Here is a 27,838-nt window from a genome sequence, read left to right on the forward strand (position 1 = left end):
GCAATTTAATTCTGGAGCTGCCGCGAATTGCGGGAGGGGGGGTCGCGGGGGTGGGTGCCGCGAATCGCGGGAGGGGGGGTTACGGGGCGGGGGTTGCGGCGAATCATGGGAGGGGGGGTCGCGGGGGTGTGCCGTGAATCACGGGAGGGGGGGTCACGGGGTGGGGTGCCGAGAATCGCGGGGGAGGTGTGTGTGAGTGTGCCGTGAATCGCGGGAGTGGGGGTTGTGGGGGGTGGGGGGGGTGACGCAAATCGCCACAAGAAAAAATCAACACAGAAAGGTCAACACATGTAAATGTTGACATAAGTGTGGCACTTCATTGGTGTCCATGTCGACACATGAGAATGAATATGAAAATATTCAAAAAATGAAAAAAAAACTCATGTCAACCTTTTTCATTGTCGACCATAGCCATGTCAGTGTTTTCCATGTGCAATTTAATTCTGGAGCTGCCGCGAATCACGGGGGGTGCCGCGAATTGCGGGGGGGGGGTCGCGGGGTTGGGTGCCGCGAATCGCGGGAGGGCGGGGTTCACAGGGGTTCCGGTGGGGGGTTGCCGCGAATTGCGGGAGGTGGGGGGTCACGGGGGGTGCCGCGAATCGCGGGAGGGGGGGTTGCGGGGGGGTGTGACGCGAATCGCCACAAGAAAAAATCAACACAGAAAGGTCAACACATGTAAATGTTGACATAAGTGTGCCACTTCATTGGTGTCCATGTTGACATGACAATGAATATGAAAACATTCAAAAAATGAAATAAATCTTCAAAAACTCATGTCAACCTTTTTCATTGTCGACCATAGCCGTGCCAGTGTTTTGCATGTGCCATTTAATCCTGGGGCTGCCGCGAATCGCGGGGGGTGCCGCGATTTGCGGGAGGGGGGGGGGGTTGCGGGGGGTGGGAGCCGCGAATCGCGGGAGAGCGGGGTTCATGGGGGTTCCGGTGGGGGGTTGCCGCGAATTGCGGGAGGGGGGGGGTCGCGGGGGGGGGGTGCCGGGGTGCCGCGAATCGCCGGAGGGGGGGTTGCGGGGGGTGTGACGCGAATCGCCACAAGAAAAAAATCAACACAGAAAGGTCAACACATGTAAATGTTGACATAAGTGTGGCACTTCATTGGCGTCCATGTCGACACATGAGAATGAATATGAAAATATTCAAAAAATGACAAAAAAACTTCAAAAACTCATGTCAACCTTTTTCATTGTCGACCATAGCCATGTCAGTGTTTTCCATGTCCAATTTAATTCTGGAGCTGCCGCGAATCACGGGGGGGTGCCGCGAATTGCGGGAGGGGGGGTCGCGGGGGTGGGTGCCGCGAATCGCGGGAGGGCGGGGTTCACAGGGGTTCCGGTGGGGGGTTGCCGCGAATTGCGGGAGGTCACGGGGGGTGCCGCGAATCGCGGGAGGGGGGGTTGCGGGGGGTGTGACGCGAATCGCCACAAGAAAAAATCAACACAGAAAGGTCAACACATGTAAATGTTGACATAAGTGTGCCACTTCATTGGTGTCCATGTCGACACATGACAATGAATATGAAAAAATTAAAAAAATTAAAAATAAATCTTCAAAAACTCATGTCAACCTTTTTCATTGTCGACCATAGCCATGTCAGTGTTTTGCATGTGCCATTTAATCCTGGGGCTGCTGCGAATTGCGGGGGGGGGGGGTGCCGCGAATCGCGGGAGGGGGGTCGCAGGGGGTGTGCCGCCAATCGTGCAAGGGGGGGTTCTTTTTGCCGCGAATCGCGGGAGGGAGGTCGCGGGGGGGGGTGTTTTTTCCGCGAATCGGGGGGGGTCACGGGGAAGGGTTTGCCGCGATTCGCGGGAGGGGGGGGTCGCGGGGTGGTGGTTATGCCGCGAATTGCGGGAGGGGTCGTGGGGGGGTTCTTTTTGCAGCGAATCGCGGGGGGGGGGGTCGCGGGGGTGTTTTTGCTGCGAATCGCGGTAGGGGGGGTCGCGGGGGAGCGGGTGTTTTTGCCGCGAATCGCGGGAGGGGGGGGCGCGCGGGGGGGAGGTTTTGCCGCAAATCGCGGGAGGGGGGCGCTCACCTGGTGGCTGTGGAGTAGCAGTGCTGGGCAACATGGGAAGGCAGTGGGTGTCTGGCACTGTCTGTGGGCTCACTGGGCTGGTTCTCTGTCACATACCTCCCAACATGACCCTCTCCAGGAGGGACACAATGCTCTGTTTCTAGACTTCCCCTTAATGTATGATTGCCATCACCTGTTTTAAACAGGTTAATTTCTCAGAAAGGTGTTCAGCACAGATGAAGGCAATCACACATTAAGAGGAAAGTCCAGGAACAGAGCGTTATAGACACAGACACCCACTTTGAGTGACAGATGTAGCCAAATATATAGGAGATATATATATATATATATAAAGGTTCTGGTATCGGCACTCTCCCCTCCGGTGGTAATATACGGTAGCCAGGTGCCCTCCAAGGTATCCAGAGTATATATGTGTATATATATATATATATGTATATAAACAGGGGGTAACATATAGCAATTTAGGGGGCGCCAAAATGAGAATATATCTTGCCCCCCCCAACCTAAAAACGTTCCAGCGCCCCTGCTTGCACCAGAACACTACATCGTAGCAATGGATGTAGAATCATTATACACCAGCATTCAACATCAGGATGGCATCCAAGCAGTAAAATTCTTTCTTGAGACAGAGGGCACAAATGAGTTTCATATTTTTCTCCTGGACCTTCTCAAATTCGTTCTGAGTAAGAACTACTTTACATTCAATGACTCCTTCTTCCTGCAGATCCGAGGAACAGCGATGGGCGCGGCTTGTACGCCCACCTATGCCAACCTGTTCCTCGGATGGTGGGAGAGGGAGTGTGTCTTCTGCGATACCAATGATATCTATACCAGCAATATCATCGGCTGGTATAGATACATTGATGATATCCTGATGTTTTGGCAAGGCAATTTGGAGGACCTCAAAACCTTCATACGTATCCTCAATACCAATACCCTTAACATCAAGCTGACATATGAACTCAGCAAACAAAAAGTTACCTTTCTGCATCTGCAACTGTACAAAGAAGAAGATGGTACACTCATGACAAAATTGTACAGGAAAGAGACGTCCAGCAATAGTCTCCTTCACCATCAGAGCGCCCACTTTCCACCCACCATCAAAAATCTACCCAAGGGTGAGTTTTTGCGACTACGCAGAAATTGTACAGATCCAAGGGTCTATGACATAAAGAGTGAAGAACTTACGAAAAGACTGATCAGTAGGGGATACAGTAAGAAGAACATTAAGAATGCCCAATACCATGCCAAATTGCTGGACAGACAAACATTAATCTTTCCCAACAACAGTCGGGAGCAAGAGGCGACTCAACCCATCCCCTTCATTAGCAATTTTTGCAATGAATGGCGAGACCTCCAGAACATCCTGCAAAAGCACTGGCCTATTCTCCTATATGACGAAACCCTCAAAACTGCATTGGGTGAACGACCTAACCTAAGCTGGTGCAGGGCCCCAAATTTACAAGACAAACTTGTACAAAGCCATTTTGTAAAAAAGAAACCAGCCCAGGCTAAAACAACAGGCACCTTTTCATGTGGCCATTGTAAGGCGTGTCCCTTCATAGACAAAAGAACATGTGGAACAGACCGATATGGCAAAAAATTCACAATACAGCACTTTTTCAACTGTAACACCAAGAATATTATATACTGCTTGGAATGTGAATGCAATCTTAAATATGTAGGGATGACTACTCGGCCTTTCAAACAACGACTTCTGGAACACATTGGCAATATACGCAATGCCACATCAGATCTAACAAAATTTAAAAAACTGACTTCAGTGGCCAGGCATTTTCATAAGAACCATGGATGCTCCCCCAGAAACCTCAAGGCCTGGAACAAATCCATCTGGGCATCAGAGGCGGGGACATCACCAGAGAACTCCTCAAAAAAGAGAGCCAATGGACATTTAAACTTAATACTGTTGCACCCAGAGGCCTCAACGAGTATATTAATTATGGTGTCTTTCTAGACACATGATACCGTTATACACTCCATAGCATCATTTGAGAATTTATTCCTGCATTTCTACCCACTCTGCATGGATTTCTCTTACTCTTATTCCTTCATCCCACTCATGCTTCAGCACCGGTATTTACTGTATGCACACACACCTCATTCTGTGTGTGCATAAATCATTTATCACGTTTATATAAGCATCCTTACAATTTATTATATCCATTGGTCACGCCTCCTAATCAATTTATTTATTCCTTATTCTTTGTCTTTATCTCACTTTATCATATCTCCAGGGAAATATAAACATCCATGTTATCATTAATAATTTTCCTAAGGATGATCTTAGTATTTTTATTATAACCGGGCCATCAGCTGTGGCCTGCATTAGGGTACTATATGTTGGTACATATCCCTTTTATAACTAATACTTATTTCACCCGTTTTCTTTCATTTATTGATTTTTTGTTTTTCAATTTTTCCAATTACATTCCCATTTAGTTGGTTTCAGTTAATTGACACAATATTATTAGGTTTTGGTACAACCGCCTTGGTATACAATCAATTCATATTTCATTTAGCCCCTATATTATGACTATTTCTAGCCATTCACTTAATTGTAACTTACCAGCACACGTATTTACAGGTGTGCTGACTGGAGGCTGCGTCTCCGCTATTTCACACCCTCCCCCCTCTCCAGCTATTGGCCAGCATACTTTTAAATGCTGACCAGTCTGGAACTAGCATTATTCCAATTGAGAAAGCCCTTAGTGAAACGTACGTTTTGGAATAATTGACTCCCGCTGTGCACAAGCAGGAGCCCAGCCTGTCAAACAGTCTGCCGTTTCCTGTCTGAGTCCCCGCACTACCGCCAGATTGCCTGGAAGCACCTGCGACTCTCCCCCATACCTTGCGTGGAACAAACCCGGCTGCTGCCGACGTCCACAGAGACCATACAGACACGCTGGAGGTCCTGGTCTGTCGCACACGGCACTTCCAGATACTACGCTGACCCTGATCGCTCCGGAGACGGTCCCAGGTGGCCTCAGTACCAGAACCCGCTACTCCCGGTCTGTAAGTCAGCAGTAATATACCGCGGTCCACACTTATGTTTAAAGCTGTCTTTACACTGATTTTCTGCACATCGCTGAATACACTTCAGCACCAGTGACCATCCTATTATTGCTAATATACATTTGGTTTTTCCAATTGTTATAACATTTGATTACTCTGGAGCCGGTCTCAGGTAGCCTCAGCATTATAACCCGCTACTCGCAAGTCAGCAGCAATACATTGCGGTTTAAATTTTCATTCTACAGCTATCTATTTTCTTCATACCACTAAGTGTACCTTATCATCAGTGATTATTATATTATTGGTACTAGACACTTGGACAATTTTTTACAAATCTCTAATATTCTAATTTCACATGCCCCTAACCTCTAGTGATATCCGGGATACGGACATATGTGTTCTCCTGCAATGTCATTTAGACAACAGGTTCATACAGGAATGCGCCTATAATCACTAGTGGGGCTACTATTGTTTCTTCAAAGGTGACACTACCTATGTATCATCACTCATCCACTGTTCACTACAGGAGAAATTATTCCTCTTGTACACAGTGAACAGCAGCATTTTACTGGGATACCTAGTGAAAACCCCTTCCTCTATTGTAATACTCATTACCCTATACTCTAGGGTTCTCTCATTTCCATGGGCACCACCACTGACTCTGCTCTGTTGTAAACATCAGAGCCAGGGTGGTTACCCACGGCAACAGCAGAAACCTGCCTTTTCTTTCAATCCCATACTTGTGATGCACCCAAAGTCCGCTCAACTACGCATTCACTAGCCATTGGTTACATGCGTAGGTAGCAGCCACTTAGGGTGTCTTTTCAGCTCAAGTATCTATTCACCTCTTGCAAACTGATCTTACCTATACAACAGATAGTGTCAAATAGAGAGACTAGTGTGTTTCATTATTATCAGATCTCTAACCACCCAACCTGTTACATTGTGTGCATTTATCTGTGCATAACTTGCAACTTTGTTGTTACTTCTATGACTGCTGTATGGAAAATAACTCAGACAAGTTCCTATTTAAGACAGACCATTTAGGCAAATGTCTGGTAGTTAAACAGGGAATCTACCATTATTATTCAAAATATGTTCCCTGTCCTACCAACCTACCATCACATTAATTTTGTCTATCGCAGACTGCTTGAACTGTACCAATATCAGGAATAATACAATACTATTAGTAACATCACACCTGAATTTCCTGTGGTACAGTACATTCTAGAAAGCCCCTATATTTCACTGCTTTCTTATGAATCGAATTTGAATTTATTACTCTAATTGTGTTTTTGTGCTTTGAAGTGATTTATTACTCTAACTGTGTTTTGGTCCTTGTTGTGTTGTGTCTATTTACATGTTCTTTGTATCACACTCCTCACTCAATTGAGGAACTATTAATATATATTTATTAAAAATTATTTTTTAACTCTTCATTAACTATAGGCTTGTGCCCCACCCAGGGAGACTTCTATATATCCTCTCTTGGATATATTATTTTCCGATGTACTTACCCTACTCCCAGGGAGCACCTCCTCAACCATACTAAGACTCACGAGTAGTGACATTATCTGTTGTCTGGAGTCAGCCTTCTCTACCCTGTCAAACTACCCAGTGCCCTAGACCCTATCCCTCATTTCCCCACTTCCCCTTGTTTTACAATACCTTAGGCATTGCCATTCTCTTTTGGAAAGATTAGGGGTGACTTTGGGAGTGATATTGCTTTCTTGTAACGCCAGAAAATCAAGGGTTTTATTGAAAGTCTTGAGGGACACATTATTGGTGGCCGGATCAAAGACGGATTTGGGGAGGAAAACTTTATCTCTCTCTGTAGGGATGGATACATCAGACTTGGCCCAATACTCCCGTAATCGTAATTTACGGTTAAATTAAATCTATACGCCATTGAAAGTTGTTGAACGATTGGGTAGGGATAAATGATAATCCTTTGCTGAGAATAGCCATTTCGTCTGATGTTATGGGTCTTTGAGATAAATTGAAGATTACTTCTTGGTTTTCGGATCTTTTTTTGCTTCTTGAGGATCCTGGTGCATTGACACCCTCTTTTGTTTGCAGATCTCCTTGTTCGACCCGCTGTTTGCGGGTCTTGACCCCTAAAGGGGGTTTGCATTTTCGGGTAGTATCCTCACGCTCACTCAGAGAGGAGGTAGCTCCGCTTGATGTCTCAGTGTCGCCCCAGCGTCTGCGATATCTAGGCTGTCGTCTGTGGGTTGGCTGTTTTCTTCTGTCAGGATTGTTGTGGGCCCAGGCATACACTTTTTGTTCAGCGTAGTCCTTTTGTACAATGTCTAATTTGTTTCGTTTGAATTTGATCAATTCAGGACGGTATGAGTCCACTTGTGGTGATAGTTTCTCCAACCATTTGTTGTCAGTGTCAGATTGTAGGGTTGGTACGTGTGTAGCCTCAAATTGGGAGATTTTGTCTTTCACTTCAGTTAATTCTTTGGTAGCTTCAGAGATGACTAGCAACATCAAATCTAAGCTACATTTGTTCAATATTGCTATCCACTTTCTGCAAAATACATGGTTATATTTACCGATCGTGGGGATATTTCGAACTCTAAATCCCCGAGGGATTTGTCCTGCATGGTGGTAATCAGAGAGGGTCACTCCATGTAAGTAATAGTCAATCTCGCGTTTCTTCAATTTGAGGAGTTTGGCATATAGTAGTTCATTGGGTTCAGCACCTGCTGTAGAGGCAAGATTGTCCTGAAAACGGATGGAATCAGCATCCATGTCAGAAAAGGTCAGTGTTTCTCCCGGTGGCAAAGCAACATTTCTGTAGCCAGTGGTGTCTTGCATCATCTATAAGCCAGGTTCCTTGTAGTAGTTGTTGCGTGCAGGGATGGTGGTAGAGCTGTAATGAAATAGCTGGGTGCCTTGCAACTCCCCGGACAGCCTGTGACACGCTGAAGGGGTGAGCGTGAGGATACTACCCGCTCAGAGTGAGCGTGAGGATACTACCTGACAACGCAAACCCCCTTTAGGGGTCAAGACCCGCAAACAGTGGGTCGAACAAGGAGATCTGCTAACAGAAGAGGCGGTCAATGCACCAGGATCCTCAAGAAGCAAAAAAGATCCGGAAACCAAGAAGTAATCTTCAATTTATCTCAAAGACCCATAACATCAGACGAAATGGCTATTCTCAGCAAAGAATTATCATTTATCCCTACCCAATCGTTCAACAACTTTCAATGGCATATAGACTCCTATAAATTTAACCGTAAATTACGATTACTGGAGTATTGTGCCAAGTCTGATGTATCCATCCCTACAGAGAGAGATAAAGTTTTCCACCCCAAATCCGTCTTTGATCCGGCCACCAATAATGTGTCCCTCAAGACTTTCAATAAAACCCTTGATTTTCTGGTGTTACAAGAAAGCAATATCACTCCCAAAGTCACCCCTAATCTTTCCAAAAAAGAATGGCAATGCCTCCGCAATCTGGGAAACGATCAGACAATTACCATCCACCCTGCGGATTTAGGCGGAGGTATAGTAATTCAGGACCTTGACCAGTACCACGATGAGCTTCTGAGACAGCTATCCGATCAACAGGTGTATCAACTGCTGCCGGGCGACCCTACTCTGGAGTACAATGCAGAACTTAAAAAAGTCCTACAACAAGCCGTCATGGACAAGATTATTACATAATCTACCTATAAACAGGGCCGGTGCAAGGTTTCTTGGCACCCTAGGCAAAACTTTGGCTTACGCCCCCCCCCCCCCCCACACACACACACATATTTGATGGGCACACTTACCAACACCCCTTCCCAGATCTTGGCGCCCTATGCAGCTGAGTATCTAGTTCTATTTCATTTTGCCTATGATACATATATAGATATCTATATAGTTCCTCCCTCATATTCCTTCACATTTCACTCTCTCTTAAAATAAATACTATCTCCTTTTAGTTCTGCCACATACACCTATATCTGTTTCTATTCCCACGTGTCTCATACATACATACATACATACACACATATATATATATATATATATATATATATATATATATATATATATATATATATATATATATATATATATAGGGCTGGGGGAGACAAAGGCACTCGGAGACTTGTTTAATGTGGCAAAATGTGGACCAATTTTAATCCAGAAAAGGTGCTGAGCCTGTCTACGTTTCGGGGGTCAAGCCCCCGTCGTCAGGACAATGCGGCTGGTGAATAACAAAACATATACAACAAGTGCAAACATATATAGATGCATAATCAGTACAAACTTACCCCCACTCCGGCAACACCCCACACGTGAGCTTCACGGCTGGTCTTCCGGTATCAGGCGCCCTGTGATGACATCACCACGTCAGGCTACGTCCATCCTCAGGTGCAACAGTACAGCCCCCGGCCGGCTGATCACGTGGGAGCGCTGTGAAGAGGGCATACAGAAAAGGGCAACTTTAAATACAATTCAAAACCAAATCTTGTGTACATATCACTAAAGGCATCCTAATAACACACAATGAGGAGGATGCGAAAATAAAGTGAACCAACTAAATCAAAAAAGATGTGAAGGATGTGTGAAACACAAAACATGACTGCCATCTAGTGGGGCAGTGTCAACATCACAGGGTATGATTCATAAAGAACAGAACAACCATGATATATATATATATATATATATATATATATATATATATATATATATATATATATATATATATAAACATGAGCAAAATAAAAAATGAAGAAAATGAAAAGAATAAATAAAAATGAAAAAAAATAAAAAAAAATATATATATATTTAAGAATAAAACAAAAAAAAGATAAAAACATCTAAGGGTCATCGAGGATGTTGACGGCATAATAGTTGATAGTAGATGTATGCCATATGGATGTAATCAGCATCTATGATACAAACTCATGGACCAATAAAACAGGAGCACCAAGCAGGCATACACATTATGACAAAAAAATGGGTAGATGTACCTGCTCTAATAACATGTGGCCAAAAAGGGATGTGTGACTGGTATAAGTCATGCTGGACGCCCAGAGGAAGGGATCATAGGGGGGTGTTGTCAAACCCACCTAAGCTGTAAGTGACATGGTATAAAGTGAAGGAACAATGTCCTTCATGACAAACCATGTCCTTAAAGAAAATTGTGTAAACCCAGAGTGTCATTGAGGCCACGTGGATGAATGGTGTCAAGTTTAAATATCCACTCTGACTCAAGTTGCAAAAGTTTCTTGGATCGGTCTCCGCCCCGAATTGCGGCTGGCACATGATCGATGATTTTGTACCGTAACGTGGCCATGCTATGTTTCGATTGCAAAAAGTGTCTGGCCACTGGTTGGTCGCTCTTGCCAGTTTGCAGTGCTGCCCTGATAGCACAACGATGTTGTGCCATCCTAACCTTAAAGGCACAGTCTGTCTTACCGACATAAAACAGACCACACGGGCAATAAATAACGTATATCACAAATTTAGTGGTACATGTGAGGGGCCACTTGATTTTAAATTTCTTGCCCGTGTGGGGATGTCGGATTTCAGTGCTGGTAGATAGATAGCTGCATGTTGTGCAGCCCAGACAACGGTAGCAACCCACTCTGGATGGCCTAGTGTTTCTGAGTGGGGTGTCAAAATGGGTAATTTCAGTCTTCACAAGAAGATCCTTAAGGTTGGGGCAGCGCCTGTAGCTGGGCATGAGCTTAACTTTTTTGAACATGGGGAGATCTGGGTCAGATGTAACAATGTCCCACCAGTTTTTAGCTTTACGGGCGGTATCTCTACTGGTGGTACTGAACCCTTGCACCCATGGTACACATGGTTGTTTCTCTGACAGTGTGGTATTGTTAGAGATAAGGTCATCACGATCACGTGTAAGTGCCTTGGCTCTGGCCTTTAATAGGCCTGACCTGGGGTAACCCCTCTCCTCGAATTTCTTGACCATAATATCAAGCTGCCTTTCAGTCTCCCGGGGGGTGTCGGAAATCCGGCACACCCTTAGGAACTGAGAATATGGCAAGCTCTCAACGGTGTTGCGGGGATGAAAACTATTGTGTCTAAGGAGGGTGTTCCGATCAGTGGGTTTGACAAACAGGGAAGTATGCACGATACCCCCTGACATGGAAATTTGTAGATCAAGAAACGAGATTTGGGTGGTACTGGTGGTCATGGTCAGTTTGATGGGGTGAGAGGACTGATTTTGGGCAGTGACCAGATCTGCAAGGGGTTGTATGGGACCACTCCACATGATATACAGATCATCTATATAGCGCACATACATCTGTAAAAAAGGTGCCACCACCGGGTTGGTCAGGAACAAATCACTCTCTACATGCCACATGTAAGCATTTGCAAAGGACGGGGCTACCGGGGAACCCATCGCACACCCCGTCCTTTGCAAATAATAGCCTCCATCAAAATAAAAATAATTATGCATGAGGGTAAATTCAAGCAACTTTGCAAAAAAGGTAACATTGGGGCCTAGGTACACTGGATTATCTTGTATGAGGTTTATAACTGCTCTGATCCCTTCAATGTGGGGAATGCAGGTATACAGACTTGTTACATCGAGTGTAGCAAGAGTGGTCTCGGTCTGTGATGGTAACAGATCCCTGAATTTTTGAAGCAATGAGGTAGAATCCCTAAGGTAGGTAGGCAAATTTTGAATACATGGTTGCAGGTAAGTGATGGGTCTGCCAGGAGGACGCTGCGCATCCTTGTGTATTTTGGGAATACTATAAAAGATAGGAGTAACAGGAAACCTGGTAAGTATCATTTCTGCCAGGGGTTCGCTGTGTGAACCAGTTGCAGTTTTTCTTGACACTTACCTGCAACCATGTATTCAAAATTTGCCTACCTACCTTAGGGATTCTACCTCATTGCTTCAAAAATTCAGGGATCTGTTACCATCACAGACCGAGACCACTCTTGCTACACTCGATGTAACAAGTCTGTATACCTGCATTCCCCACATTGAAGGGATCAGAGCAGTTATAAACCTCATACAAGATAATCCAGTGTACCTAGGCCCCAATGTTACCTTTTTTGCAAAGTTGCTTGAATTTACCCTCATGCATAATTATTTTTATTTTGATGGAGGCTATTATTTGCAAAGGACGGGGTGTGCGATGGGTTCCCCGGTAGCCCCGTCCTTTGCAAATGCTTACATGTGGCATGTAGAGAGTGATTTGTTCCTGACCAACCCGGTGGTGGCACCTTTTTTACAGATGTATGTGCGCTATATAGATGATCTGTATATCATGTGGAGTGGTCCCATACAACCCCTTGCAGATCTGGTCACTGCCCAAAATCAGTCCTCTCACCCCATCAAACTGACCATGACCACCAGTACCACCCAAATCTCGTTTCTTGATCTACAAATTTCCATGTCAGGGGGTATCGTGCATACTTCCCTGTTTGTCAAACCCACTGATCGGAACACCCTCCTTAGACACAATAGTTTTCATCCCCGCAACACCGTTGAGAGCTTGCCATATTCTCAGTTCCTAAGGGTGTGCCGGATTTCCGACACCCCCCGGGAGACTGAAAGGCAGCTTGATATTATGGTCAAGAAATTCGAGGAGAGGGGTTACCCCAGGTCAGGCCTATTAAAGGCCAGAGCCAAGGCACTTACACGTGATCGTGATGACCTTATCTCTAACAATACCACACTGTCAGAGAAACAACCATGTGTACCATGGGTGCAAGGGTTCAGTACCACCAGTAGAGATACCGCCCGTAAAGCTAAAAACTGGTGGGACATTGTTACATCTGACCCAGATCTCCCCATGTTCAAAAAAGTTAAGCTCATGCCCAGCTACAGGCGCTGCCCCAACCTTAAGGATCTTCTTGTGAAGACTGAAATTACCCATTTTGACACCCCACTCAGAAACACTAGGCCATCCAGAGTGGGTTGCTACCGTTGTCTGGGCTGCACAACATGCAGCTATCTATCTACCAGCACTGAAATCCGACATCCCCACACGGGCAAGAAATTTAAAATCAAGTGGCCCCTCACATGTACCACTAAATTTGTGATATACGTTTTTTATTGCCCGTGTGGTCTGTTTTATGTCGGTAAGACAGACTGTGCCTTTAAGGTTAGGATGGCACAACATCGTTGTGCTATCAGGGCAGCACTGCAAACTGGCAAGAGCGACCAACCAGTGGCCAGACACTTTTTGCAATCGAAACATAGCATGGCCACGTTACGGTACAAAATCATCGATCATGTGCCAGCCGCAATTCGGGGCGGAGACCGATCCAAGAAACTTTTGCAACTTGAGTCAGAGTGGATATTTAAACTTGACACCATTCATCCACGTGGCCTCAATGACACTCTGGGTTTACACAATTTTCTTTAAGGACATGGTTTGTCATGAAGGACATTGTTCCTTCACTTTATACCATGTCACTTACAGCTTAGGTGGGTTTGACAACACCCCCCTATGATCCCTTCCTCTGGGCGTCCAGCATGACTTATACCAGTCACACATCCCTTTTTGGCCACATGTTATTAGAGCAGGTACATCTACCCATTTTTTTGTCATAATGTGTATGCCTGCTTGGTGCTCCTGTTTTATTGGTCCATGAGTTTGTATCATAGATGCTGATTACATCCATATGGCATACATCTACTATCAACTATTATGCCGTCAACATCCTCGATGACCCTTAGATGTTTTTATCTTTTTTTTGTTTTATTCTTAAATATATATATATTTATTTATTTTTTTTTTTTCATTTTTATTTATTCTTTTCATTTTCTTCATTTTTTATTTTGCTCATGTTTATATATATATATATATATATATATATATATATATATATATATATATATATATATATATATATATATATATATATATATATATATATATATATATATATCATGGTTGTTCTGTTCTTTATGAATCATACCCTGTGATGTTGACACTGCCCCACTAGATGGCAGTCATGTTTTGTGTTTCACATATCCTTCACTTCGTTTTTGATTTAGATTGTTCACTTTATTTTCGCATCCTCCTAGGATTGTGTGTTATTAGGATGCCTTTAGTGATATGTACACAAGATTTGGTTTTGAATTGTATTTAAAGTTGCCCTTTTCTGTATGCCCTCTTCACAGCGCTCCCACGTGATCAGCCGGCCGGGGGCTGTACTGTTGCACCTGAGGATGGACGTAGCCTGACGTGGTGACGTCATCACAGGGCGCCTGATACCGGAAGACCAGCCGTGAAGCTCACGTGTGGGGTGTTGCCGGAGTGGGGGTAAGTTTGTACTGATTATGCATCTATATATGTTTGCACTTGTTGTATATGTTTTGTTATTCACCAGCCGCATTGTCCTGACGACGGGGGCTTGACCCCCGAAACGTAGACAGGCTCAGCACCTTTTCTGGATTAAAATTGGTCCACATTTTGCCACATTAAACAAGTCTCCGAGTGCCTTTGTCTCCCCCAGCCCTATAGTTGTCTGCTGCATCCCATGCAGCTTTCTGACCTATGGCAACGGAGCAAGAACTTTTCCCCTGCAGCAGAAGCAAGTCCTGAGTGACGGTTCTCTCCCCTCTTTGCTATATATATATATATATATATATATATATATATATATATATATATATATATATATATATATACGCACGCACATCTATATACTTCCTCTCACATACATACATACATACAATTATACACTGCATCCATACATACAGTATATCTATTATTAATATGGTCCTGGTAGGAAGGGTGGGTTAGGATAAAAATACTCGATGGGGTCTGAAAGTATCTGACCGTCATAGTGCTGTGCATCGGGTTTCGTACCCAACCATTGCGCACTAGCATACTTAGCATGCCAGTGAAGTAGTTGAATATTAAATATATGCATAATAAAAGAAACTGGATAAAAAATATGCTACAAAATAAAATAATAAAGTCCTTAAAAAAATGCTTTAACAAGCAGATGTTTTTTGGGGGGTGATAGTAGGAACTGGGTAGGGGTAGTTATAGTGGCACATGGCAGCTGTGGAAGGTGGTTGGGTGAGGGTGGTAGTAGACATAGTGTCACATGGCAGCTGGTGGAGTTGGTGGGGGTGAGGGAGGTAGTAAGGAATGTAGTGGCACATGGTAGCTGGGGGAGGAGGTGAGGGTAGTAGTAGGGACTGGGTGGGGTGTAGTTATAGTGGCACATGGTAGCTGGGGGAGCTGGTGAGGTAAGGGTGGGAGTAGTATGGACTGGGTGGGGGGTAGTTATAGTGGCACATGGTAGCCGGGGGAGCTGGTGAGGTAAGGGTAGGAGTTGTAGAGACTGGGTGGGGGGTAGTTATAGTGGCACATGGGAGCTGGTGATATAAGGGTGGGAGTAGTAGAAGGTACTGGATAGGAGTAGTAGTGGGGAGGGACACAGATCATCTGGATTTAGCATAGGCTAAAGGGACACAGTCACACAGGATGATAGAGGCACCCACCTAAATCCACAACTCCCCATACAGCTGAGCACACTCATAATTCTTATTTTTCTGTATTGCTACTGCTGCCTGCTTCTCCCGATCTGAGAGGTTGCACGAACTATGGGAGTAAGGGGTAGTCTGCAAACTACATGCCACTATTCAAGTGTATTCAACACTATTTGAATACACTTGGAAAGGGAGATAATAGTTTACATACTGTCCCTGGCTCCCAGCGTGAGATCTAGTAAACACTCTGTATGTAACCTGTGTGACCCACTGCAGCGTGTGGGAGAGATAGCGCTGATGACTCCTGTCCCTGCCTGTGTATACTGGGGCATGCTGAACATACAGTATGTGTGTAAGAATAGCAGAAAAAAATCAGCACTAAAATGAAGAGGGGTGCCCTGGTGCCATCTTTTCCACAGCCAGAGAATTTTGCCTGACAGCCGTGGAGTCAGCAGAGGAGCTTACCCGGCTGTCAGGAAGCATACAGGACCTTGTACCTGCGCTGCTGCTGCCGCCCAGCCCACCGGGTTGTAGTGGGGGGTTACTGCTCCCTGCTGCTACCATCTATGTCTGCTGCGCTGCTTACTGTTCCCCAGCCACCTTGCGTGGTCCCACCGCTCAGCTGCCGCTGAGAGTACTGCTGGCAAGGACTCAGGTACCACTCCATGTAGCTGCAGTGCTGTCAGCTGTATAACGCTGCTCCAGGTGAGGGATGGGCTTCTTGCCGTCTCCCAGAAAACCCGGCAAAGATATATTAAAAAATAAAATCATTGGTCAGCTGCTGTGGGGTGAACAAGGGCGCCCTCTAGCGGCCAGCGCCCTAGGCAGCTGCCTAATCCTGCCTAGTGGCAGCGCCGGCCCTGCCTATAAAGCTTTGTTAGAAGAACACCCCATTGCCCCTGTATTATACTCGTTACCCAAATTGCATAAGGATCCCATAAACCCTCTGGGTCGGCTGATCATCGCCGCCCGAGATTCAGTCTACTACAAAGTATCCAAATTCTTGGACTACTACTTTCAACCGACGGTACAGGCACAGGTGACGTATCTGAAAGACACGACTGGTTTGATTTGTAAATTGCAACAGTTGGGCAAAATTCCACCTGACAGCTTGCTATGTACCCTGGACATAGTAAGCTTGTATACTAACATTCCCCACAAAGAGGAAACAGAAGCTGCTAAAATATTACTGTCTCAAAGCAATTTATATGTTGGTCCAGATATGACATTCTTTATCAACCTGTTTCACTTACCCTGCATAGGAATTACTTCCTTTTTGACAAGCGGTGGTATCTCCAACGCAGGGGCTGCACGATGGGTAGTTGCGTAGCCCCGCGTATGCCAATTGTTTTATGTTTTTGTTGGAACGTGAATGGTTCTTCAGGGACCCCCTAATTGCTAGCAAGATTGTCTTATTCTTACGCTACATAGATGACGTGCTGATTGTATGGTCAGGTAGCCAAATCAAATTGCAGTCCCTAATCCAGAACATTAAATCATATAATTCCACCATTAAATTTACAGATGAAATTAGCTGCTCTATGGTCCACTACATTGATGTTAAGATCACTCTTAATGATGGCAATATTACCACCAGCCTATACACCAAACCTACTGTACAGACAGGAATACCCTGTTGCATGTTTCTAGTGCACACCTGTCTGCCACAAAAAGGGGACTCCCCTTCTCCCAATTTCTGCATGCACGCCGCATCTGTGATGATGTAAAGGAAGCAGAATTGGAGATTGACCGCATGATTGAACGTTTCCTAGTCAAAGGATACGCCATTGATCAATTACGATCTGCCAAACAGAAGGCATTACTTACACCCCGCTCCTCCACTCTAGTGCCTAAAACTACGACCAACACAGTGGATCCTATCCCATTTGTCCAAACCTACAACACAGCGGCCCCTGCCATTAGTAAATCAGCCAGACAACTATGGCCCATGGTCACCAGGGACCCAGATCTTAAAAGCTTCCAACACTGTACTATCCTCCCCAGTTACAAACGTCAAAAAAATCTGAAAGATTTCCTTGTGCACAACGACATTTTGTCATTTTCCCAACGCTCACCGAGCACCTTTCTGTCTAAAAAACCCGGTTGCTACCGATGTACTAGCTGCACAACGTGTAACTATATGGAAGTTGGTGATAGCTTTACGCATCCCCACTCAGGGGAACGGATACCTATCAAACATATTGTAACATGCAGTACCACCCACGTGATATATATAATAAGATGCCCTTGCGGCTTAATATACATGGGCAAAACCACTTATGCATTTAAAACTCGCATGGCAGGCCATCGGTCCACGATCAGAGCCTCACTGGAGGGCAGAATTGTAGGGATTGAACAACCGGTGCCCTGCCATTTTCGCGAACAGAAACACAATCTGTCGACACTAAGGTATAAGATTATTGACTATGTTATAAAAAAACCCTTGTGGAGGGGACCGGGTCAAAAGGTTACTGCTGCAGCGAGAAGTTTGGTGGATCCAGAAACTGAACACGGTTCACCCGGCTGGGTTGAATGAATCGTGCAGTTTCTACTGTTTTTTGTAAATACTACTGGTCTCTGCTCTTCTGACTGGGTTACAGTACCATTTTTTGGCCGCCATGCCTTAGCTGTTTTTGTTGTATTATTTGATATATCAATGCCGCTGGTCATGTACATTATCCCGGTGACAGCATAAATATATACAAAGTATGGGGCTAGTAGGCAATCCCAGAGCCCTTAAAGCAGGGCTGTGTTGCCCGGGTGCCAGTAGCAGGACATGCAGGCACGGCTTTGATATGCAGGAGATTAAAGAGCGGCACTCCTAGGACCTTACACAGACAAGGAATAGTCTATAGCCATTTTGGTTTATGGTAACCGTTTTCAAGATACACAGTGTGAATGGCAAACAAACAACATAAATAACTTAGTGCTTCAGTGCCGCGGACAGCACCAGGCTTCAGCCTGGTCAGGTAAGTCTTGGAGGGGGGGACCCCTTTATTGGGGGGTCCCCACTCCCCAGGGCCCCTGGCCAGGCTGACTGGTCAGTAGGGTGATGTTTTGGCCGCGGGACCTTATATAATAAGTGTCCCCCGGCTGTGACATTACCCTGCTGGCTGGTTTGGCCTGGGGCTGGCTCTTAAAATACGGGGGACCCCAATTCATTTTGTCCCCCGTATTTTGGGAACCAGCCCCAGACCTGGAGCCTGTGGCTGGTTTTAAAAAAATCGGGGAACCCCTATTTGTCAGGTTTCCTGATTTTTTATTACCAGACCCGGCTCTTTCAGCCTGGTCCTGGTTACGGCTGTGGGGGGGGGGGGGGGGGGGGCACGACGTTTTTTTAATTAATTTATTTATTTTTCAATTTTTTTTACACTGCAGCCTGCATGGATCTGACTGATCCGTGCAGACTGGCTGTACGAATTCGTATTAGCGGCTGTATATATGGCCGCTAATACGAATCATTATACAATCAGAGGGTTACAAAGCAGTCATATTTGACTGCTTTGTAAATTCCCCTCCAGAACACAACTTTGCATACGGCTGAAACAGATTCCTTGAAATCCAATCCTCTCATCTCTGGTTACATATGTCCCCAGTAGTGCTAGTTACAGATGTCCCCAGTAGCACTAGTTACAGATGTCCCTAATAGTGCTTTTAGCAAAAAAAAAACCTGTACTAGACCATTGTAATGTCAATACATACCTGTGTCATCCCTATATGTGTTTTACTTTATTTGCATGTACTGTTACACAGAGTAATTAAAAGATTAAAATTAAAATAGGAAGGATATTATGGTGTGGCTGAGAGATGTTTATATTGTAGCGAGTGTGAATAGACACGCCTGATTGGCTGTGTTAGACACTCCCAATGGGTGGTGCTATACACACCCCTTTGACGGTGCAACCCCTTATAAAATGTGCTGCACACGCCTATGCCTGTAGAACAGACAGATAGGCAGTATGTACCAGTCAGACGTGTATTAACACATCCCAGCCAAAAAAAATATATATAATTAGTAACTTGTTTTAATTTTGAAAATAGAAGAAAATAATAAGAATAATTATTTAGCAGTAGATGCACAGATTATGCAGGCACTCAGAATGTAACATCACACAGCTAATAATATTGATACTCTGTATCACTTTAAAAAAATAAGTGCTCTTGAGAAAAAGTGTATTTTTTTAAGTATTATTCTTTTTTAGAAGAACTAGGAAAATACTCAAAAATATGGGTGCAGTTTAAGGTAGATTGTTACAACTACAGATAATTATTGGATGCAACCCTGAACACCAGAATTGCCTAGATCTAGAACCAAGTGTTGAGTGTTGTAGGAAAACCCAAGCCAGGACTCGGAAATACTTATATCCCCTAAGTTCTGGGGAGTTCAGTTTTCTGAAAAAAAATAACTGCCCATCTCTATTTAACATGAATTATTATTAATAATAATAATAATAATAATAATAATAATAATAATACTTATTATTATTACATTTTGGAGATACAGTTAATAATCTTCAGTTGGTCTGTGTATTAAATGTTATTGATTTGTGTTTTGTTTGTGTTGTTTAATTTAGAGCCATGTACTACAACAAAAAATGTAATGGATGAAAATAATATATATCTGAGATGGAAAGATGACCCCAAGATATACAGTGCACATAATGATTTTATAGAATTTACTTGTAAATCAGGACATGTGCCTCTCCCTGGCATTGATATGAGACAACAGTGCAAAGAAGGAGTGATGCAATATCCTAAATGCCTCAAGACTGGTAAGTACCAATGAGTCCAACAAAAATTAAAATGCACAAATAATAAGGACAGAGACAGTGACAGTAGGGACAGGGAGAGTGACAGCGGGAGCACGGGGACAAGGAGAGTGAAAGCGTGGGCATGGGGACAAGGAGAGTGACAGCGGGGGCATGGGGACAAGGAGAGTGACAGCGGGGGCATGGGGACAAGGAGAGTGACAGCGGGGGCACGGGGACAAGGAGAGTGAAAGCATGGGCATGGGGACAAGGAGAGTGACAGTGGTGGAATGGGGACAAGAAAAAGTGACAGTAGGGGCATGGGGACAAGGGGAGTGACAGCAAGGGCACGGGAACAAGGAGGGTGACAGCGGGGGCACAGGGACAACGAGAGTGACAGCAGGGGCACAGGAATAAGGAGAGCGACAGTTGGGAAACAGGGACAAGGAGAGCAACAGTTGGGAAACAGGGACAAGGAAAGTGACAGTAGGGGCACAGGGACAAGAAGGGACATGGGGACAGGTAGAGTGGCAGCGGAGACACAAGGACAGAGAAAATGACAGTTTAGGGCCTTGATGGCTAACCTTGACACTCCAGATATTTTTGAACTACACATTCCAGCATGCTTTGCATCAGATTTAGCATGACCAAAATAGCAAAATTGAAGCAGAGTACAGCAAGTAAACATAACATGGATCACCAGGTAGTGCAAATGGAGCATCACAATTTCTGAGACCAGTGGCCTTGCTTAGGGCCTCACAGAAAAGGATCGAGCAGTGTGGGGTGGACCATTAAATGAAGAGGTGGTGAGTGGGTGATACAGTATGTGCTATGGGGTACTGAGTAATTTAGAAATTCATTTGAGGTGCACATAGGAGTAAATGTGGACTCACCAATGTACGGTAGATGTCCAGCAGGTATCTGAAAGGAGTCCAGTTGACCTCAGAGAGGAAGGACTCAGCTGGGACCCTGCAAGACTTAGCAGCTGACAGTGCTGTGGATTGTCTGAGAACAGCTACTGGTTAGCTGCACTGAAAGAGGGAGGAAAAAGTCCAATGGCACAGGGATGAGAGTCGGCCGCACCGCAGGTGGGCACCAAGCAGCAGCAGGGAGAATAGTTTAATCGGCAGCAGTGAGGAGCGGTGACAGGGTGGAGAGCCGGGTGCTCCCCTGGTGGGCACCCAGCAATGACAGGGAGAGTTATAGTGGTGGCAGCGACTGGAGGGGATGGGATTAGCAGCACTGCACAGGATGTAGCATGCACACTTCCGCCTCTCCACACTTCCAGGTCCATGGAAAACTCCAACTTCAACCACTGACTGCTGCTGACAGTGCTGACAGCTGTGGGCCCCTTCACTGCAGCGGACCTCAGTGCAATGCCCTGGCTGTGTCAGCTGTATTTCCGTCCCTGCAACAGTCTAACAACCTTTCAGAACTTTCCATCTTCATTTCTCATGAATATATATAACAGTGCATGTTTTACACATCTCCTAGTTGGTGCACAGGGAGTTACTTACGTATTATAAATTAGTGGCTGATACATAAAAAATACACACAGTGGCGCTAATTACAGCATTTTAATTGTGCTACTGATGAGATCTGTAAAACATACACGGTTGGGGGTACATGGGTTCTAGTAACCTACACACCCTATCACATAGTTATATCAATCGAAGGCATTTAAAGAATGGGATACAGTCATTAGGTCGACAGTATGAAGGTCGACATTCTGTACATTAGGTCAACCACTAAAGGTCAGCAGGCAGTGGCGTAACATTAGCCCGGCAGCCCCCGCAGCGGCGGGGAGGCGCTGAGTAAAGTGTGGGCGCCGGGGGTCTGCGGGGCTATCTTTCCGCTCCTGCCTGCCTGATCCAGTGCTGCCCCCACCCAGAGAAAAGTTAACCCCTGCCTGCCTTACCCGCTGCCGCTTGCCGATAAAACACGCATATCTACTCTGCGGTCCCGGTGCTCCTCCTCGCTCGGCTCGGCTCCTGCTATTATAAAAAATCTCCAACACAAAATGTCTTCCCCCTTATAGCAGACAGTTTTTTTAGGATGCTAGAGGAGGCCGTGGCCTCCTCTAGCACCCAAAAAATGGTCTGCTATAAGGTGCCAGACATTTTGTGTAGGAGATTTTTTTTATAATAGCAGGAGCCGAGCCGAGCGAGGAGGAGCACCGGGACCGCAGAGTAGATATGCGTGTCCCGGTTACAGGCAGCGATGCGTGGGCAAGCGGCAGCGGGTAAGGCAGGCGGGGGTTAACTTTTCTTGAGGGGGTGGCGCCAAAAATTCCTGGCGGGGGGGCGCAATTTTCGTAGCTACGCCACTGTCAGCAGGCTTATTTCAACACATAATAGGTCAACAGGGTCTGTAGGTTGACAATGGGAAGGTCAACAGTCAAAAGGTCAACATAAAACTTTCGGTGTACTTTCCAGATGTCACTCCTTATCAATACACGTTTTTTCACCCTTTAGTCCTAGCACCAATGGGTCCACTGGCAGCTGCTTGGGAGAGGTCAACTGAAGTCTAGCATATTTACTCCATGGGATACATAACCAGCATTCTGAAAAATACTTGTAAAAGCTTTACTGTACCTGGGAGCCATGAACTTCCCATTTTCATGTCTCTCCAGTAGTAGTAGTACGTTTATTTATAAGGCGCCACAAAGTGTCCGCAGCGCCGTACATAGCAAACAAAAAACTAATTACAAGGTAACGTACAGGGTGTGTTGATAAAATACAGCATAAATAGGGTATAGCTGGGAGAACTTAAATCAGAATCAGTTCTGAAGTAGGTGTTGAAATTGTCGAGGAGACTGAAGATGAAGTAGAGGAAGGGAAGAACAGGGCAGGAGCACTGGTGAGGTAAAGAGGTAGCGTGAGAACGTGAGGAAGGAGGGCCCTACTCATAAGAGTTAACAGACTAAAAGGAGGTGGGTGGATGAATGAAAAACAATAGGATAAGTAGGAACGGATGGAGGGGTAGGGTAGGCAGGATAGGAGGAGCGGTACTTGTGTAGTATCACGGCTCCCATCGTATGCCAAATGTAATGGCATGCGACGGCATGCGATGCGATTTTTCGGGGTTTTTGACGCATTTCTGTAAAAAATCGCATGCAATCGCATGCCATGCGATGCCATGCGATGCGATGGCATGCGATTTGGATCACAAATGCATCCAAATGCAATACAATTAGTAGCAAACATGTTAAATGCACCCCAAATGTCATTTTTCACACTGTACCACCCCCACTATCCACGCCAACCCAAAGCGTGGTGAGCGCAGCGAGCCCGCGAGGGGCGGCGGTACGCGTCCTACGACCTTTTCATACCACCACTATCCATGTCGGCGTGGAGTTGAGAATAGAAAGTGTGGCAAGCGCAGCGAGTCACCGAGCCCGAAGCGTGGCGAGCGGACGCGGATACCTTAACAGGTATCTGCGTCCCATCGCGGGCTTCACAGGTGTCCACGTCCCCTCACCACGCTTTGGGCTCGGTGGTTTGCTGCGCTCGCCACACTTTCTATTCTCAACTCCACGCCGACGTGGATAGTGGGGGTATGAAAAGGTCGTAGGACGCGTACTGCCGCCCCTCACAGGCTCGCTGCGCTCGCCACGCTGGGATTTGGGAATACAGACAGCGTCTGTAGTACAGATGGAGTGAGCTCCATCTTTGCAGGTGCTGGCGATAGAATCACCAGCCCCGCCAGCGGCTGGCTACTGCCAGGGGCGCGCGCATGAGATGCTCGCGCGACCCTTCGCAAACGGAGCCTGCCGCCGGTCCCTTATTTGCCTAGGGTGCTAAGGAACCTAGCACCGGCCCTGTATATAGGGGTAAATTTACTAAGCTATATATGTATAAAATTTGCGTATTCATATTAAAAAAATATGTCTATTTTCTGTGTATTGGTATTTTTGGCATTTACTCTGCCGAAAATATCGCAATTCATATTCATGGCACATTCACATTCGTATTTACGAATACAAATGTATATGCCATCTAAAGAATACGAATAGGATTTACCAATCAGTTGAATGGTGATTTCTAATTTACTAACCGACCGTATGCAAGATACGGCCGGTAATTGCTGCAAAAATACACCTGGAAAATACAACTAATTTTCCAGCCGTATTGGGCTGAAGCCTGCACAGATCAGTCAGATCTGTGCAGGCTGCAGTGTAAAAAATAAATAAATACGGCTTTAACCAGCCCAGGCTCAAAGAGCCAGTCCTGGTTCTAGAAATTCACGGGGCAAAACATATAGGGGTCTACCTGTATTTCTACAACCAGCACCAGACTCAAGGGCCGGTCCTGGTTCCCAAAACATGGTGGACAAAATGACTAGGGGTCCTACTTATTTCAAAAACCAGCACGGCCCATCCAGCCAGCAGGGTAATGCCACAGCCTGGGGGAGACTTTTTACCCAGCCAAAACATTACCCCCTGACTGGTCAGCTTGGGCAGGGACCCTGGGGAAGTGGAAACTCTCTGCAATGAAGGGGTCCCCCTCCTCCAGGATTAATCCTGCCCTTGCTGAAGCCCAGGTCTGTCCCCGGGCTGATGGCAATATTGTAAAAATAACTATTGGTTTCTGCTGTGGAATTGAGACCCAGCAAGTCTCCCCCGCATACGGGGACTTGGAGAACCACAAGTCCCAGGGCAATAATGGTCATGCTGGGACTTGTAGTTTCACAGCAGAACCAATAGCCAATTAAACACACAGACACGTAAAAAAAATATAAATTTATTACACTCACACACCGCACCACATACATACTGATACTGGTACATTTATTTATGTTATCACTTGACTAATCCACAATTAAGACAAATACTGTGCGGCAACAATATCCTCCTGCCCCACACATGATGGCACCACTGGAATTATGCATCACACATGGCAACACCCCTGGATTTATACAGCACACATTGTGACACACCTGGACTGACACCCCTGCACATATAGCGGCACCCCTGGAATTATACGGCACACTGGGTCGCATCACTATACGGCTACGTGACACTGGGCGGCAACTCTGCAGTTAAAAAAAACACCTCATAGTAGTCCCCCTTATTAGCAGGGACATGCAGTCAGGGGAGGCAGGGGAGGCAGTGCCTCCCCTGTCATAAATGATTAACATAATAAAATAATACAAAGAAAATACTTATGACACATATTCTGTCATAAGTATATGCTTTCTATTATTTTATTCACCAAGGAATATTGTGATTGGGCATTAGGTCCAACACATTCATGCAGGGGGTGGGTGCAGAGTTGCCTACCTCCATTTTTTACCAGAATCTCTGGGCAAACCTTGGTCCAGGTCTGGGCTTTCGTTTTATGGCGGGTCCCGGCGCGGAAATGCCAGAAGGTGGGCATAGGTGGACATTGTGGGCCCAGAAGGGAAACCATTACCCACCGATGCACTGACAGCGCCTGCCTTCTGCTGCAGCTGTGTGACTGTCGGCCCATCTGAGCCTCACAATTGGATGCTAAGCAGGGAGGAAAGGGGACTTCCCTGTAGCAGTAAACGTTAAGGCATCCAACTTCCTCTGCATCCAGTTCTACCTGCACTAAGAAGGGAGAGCTCACAGAGTCAGACCTCAGAGGAATGCAGGAGCTTCTGTCTCTGGGCTCAAATCCTCCCAACGTCTGCCAGCCCAAAAAAGTAAGTTAAATTATTAGTGTGCACTCTGTTTGCTGTTTGTGTGGGGAAAGGATGGGGGGGTGTTATAGGTATATATAAGTAGTGGGTGTGGTATTATAGATGTGTGTGCATATATATATATATATATGTATATGTATATAAGGGATATGGGAGGTATTATCAGTGTGTAGATTTCATAAAGTTTATTAAAGTGTCAGACTATTATTTTTGAAAGTGTTCAAAAACCACAATAGGAACAAAAACATGCAAAAAAGGGCGGTTTTGGCAAAACCGAATACAGATCCAAAACCGGAGGCAGATACAGATCCAAAACCAAAACCGCGGTGATAGGTGTGTATATGGGTCAGTTCAGGGTAGACTTACCCAGAATGTGGCTGGGGTGTCCTGAGTATTCATAAGCCAACTTCAATCTTGTGTTTGTGACAGGGTTAAGCCCCATACACACTGGGCGACATTTAGCTGAAAACCGCTCAGTGTGTATGGGGCATCAATGAGCGGTGAGTGCAGATGCGTGCTCCCGCATCATCTTTGGTCCAGCCGCTTATCTGCTGGTGTTACCAGCAGATGAGTGGCGAGGTGGACAGCTTTCCATAGCGGCCTCCTATGGAAAGTCATCCACCCAGAGGAAAATCACTGAGAAGGGCGAAAACCATTCAGTGTGTATGCACTGAGCATTTTTCATGCCAGCAATTTTCCCCATCATTGGGCTAATAAAAAGAATGTTTTCTGAATCACAAAGGACAGTTACACTTGATGAGTGCATTCCTCTGTGTAACTAGAAACATTGTTCCATTTGAAGATACAATTCTGAAACACAGTGGCCTTTCGACAGCCAATACACAGTTTCTTGACCATACGAAAAAGGGAAAGCACAGAATGTCCAATATGGTGCACCTTGAAAAGAATGTACAGTAAAATGTAACTTTTAATGAAGGATATTTAAAAGGTTGCGAACATATAAAAACACACTAACATACACATACACACAAATAGTGATTTAAAAGAGGAAGATTTCCTCATGCAGTGTGCCCCGGGATTGTAGTACAAATAACAATTTAAACTTTTATTGTATATGTCTCCTGGTGTGTATGCACCAAGGAGAACCCCACTTAAAGGTTGCTGTTAAACTCAAGAACAGTTGTGATTCATATGTAACCCTTAAATTAGATCTACCATGAGATCGGGTTCGTATATGTCAGCTCAGTCTGTGCTGTAGGGAGGCTAACTGCCAAATCCTATTAACCGTGTAATGCGGAGACCCTTACAGCGCAACTGTTACACCAATAACTGGTATGGATCGGTAGACTTGAGATTTAAACAGAAATAATTATAAATGATTGCGACTTGTTAATGACCCTAAGAAATAAGATCCACTGTGGGATCGGGTTCAGGGTGTACTCTCAATTAATATTGCAGAGAGGCTTAAGACTGGTATCTGGAATTTGACCTGGTGCAGGGTGTGGAGAGCGTCTCTGTTACCTGCCCTTGTGGCGGTCACCGTTACCGTGTCAGAGAGAGTCGCCTAAACTCTGTTTGTGAGGAGCGTCTGACGTATGTGCCCTTGCATGGCCTCAGGAGGATTGGAGTGCTGCTAGAGTCAGGTGACGGCCGTCAGACCCTGATCAGTGAGCAGCGGGGTTCCGTGTACGGCGGAGACCCGTCAAGCGCAACCATACATAAATCAAAATACAGTGGTAAGTGGGGAGAGGGTATGGGGGGACTCACTGCGAGCGGTCGGCGTACGCTTCGCAAGAGCTTCGTCAGGACCTGTTGCCGGTAGAAGCAACACCCCCGGTTAATACAGTTTACCATATGCCTGCACCCCAAGGTTTCTTTCAATGTGGGAAATGCAAAATGTGATCACATTCTATGAAAAATGTTAAGAAACTAGAAGGTAAAAAT

General features: G+C 45.4%; 1 protein-coding gene across 2 annotated transcripts in view; it reads left to right on the top strand.

Moving 5' to 3' along the window:
- CFH (complement factor H) overlaps positions 1-27,838 on the top strand; it is a 401,411-nt gene that overhangs the window by 268,221 nt on the left and 105,352 nt on the right. For both annotated transcript variants that reach the window (XM_083156807.1, XM_083156808.1), the window contains exon 18: positions 20,096-20,293. In XM_083156807.1, coding sequence (XP_083012933.1) covers positions 20,096-20,293 — 198 coding nt within the window. The remainder of the gene's footprint in view (positions 1-20,095; positions 20,294-27,838) is intronic.

Source organism: Crinia signifera, chromosome 8, assembly GCF_055691185.1.
Source record: "Crinia signifera chromosome 8, ASM5569118v1, whole genome shotgun sequence".
Lineage (NCBI taxonomy): Eukaryota > Metazoa > Chordata > Amphibia > Anura > Myobatrachidae > Crinia > Crinia signifera.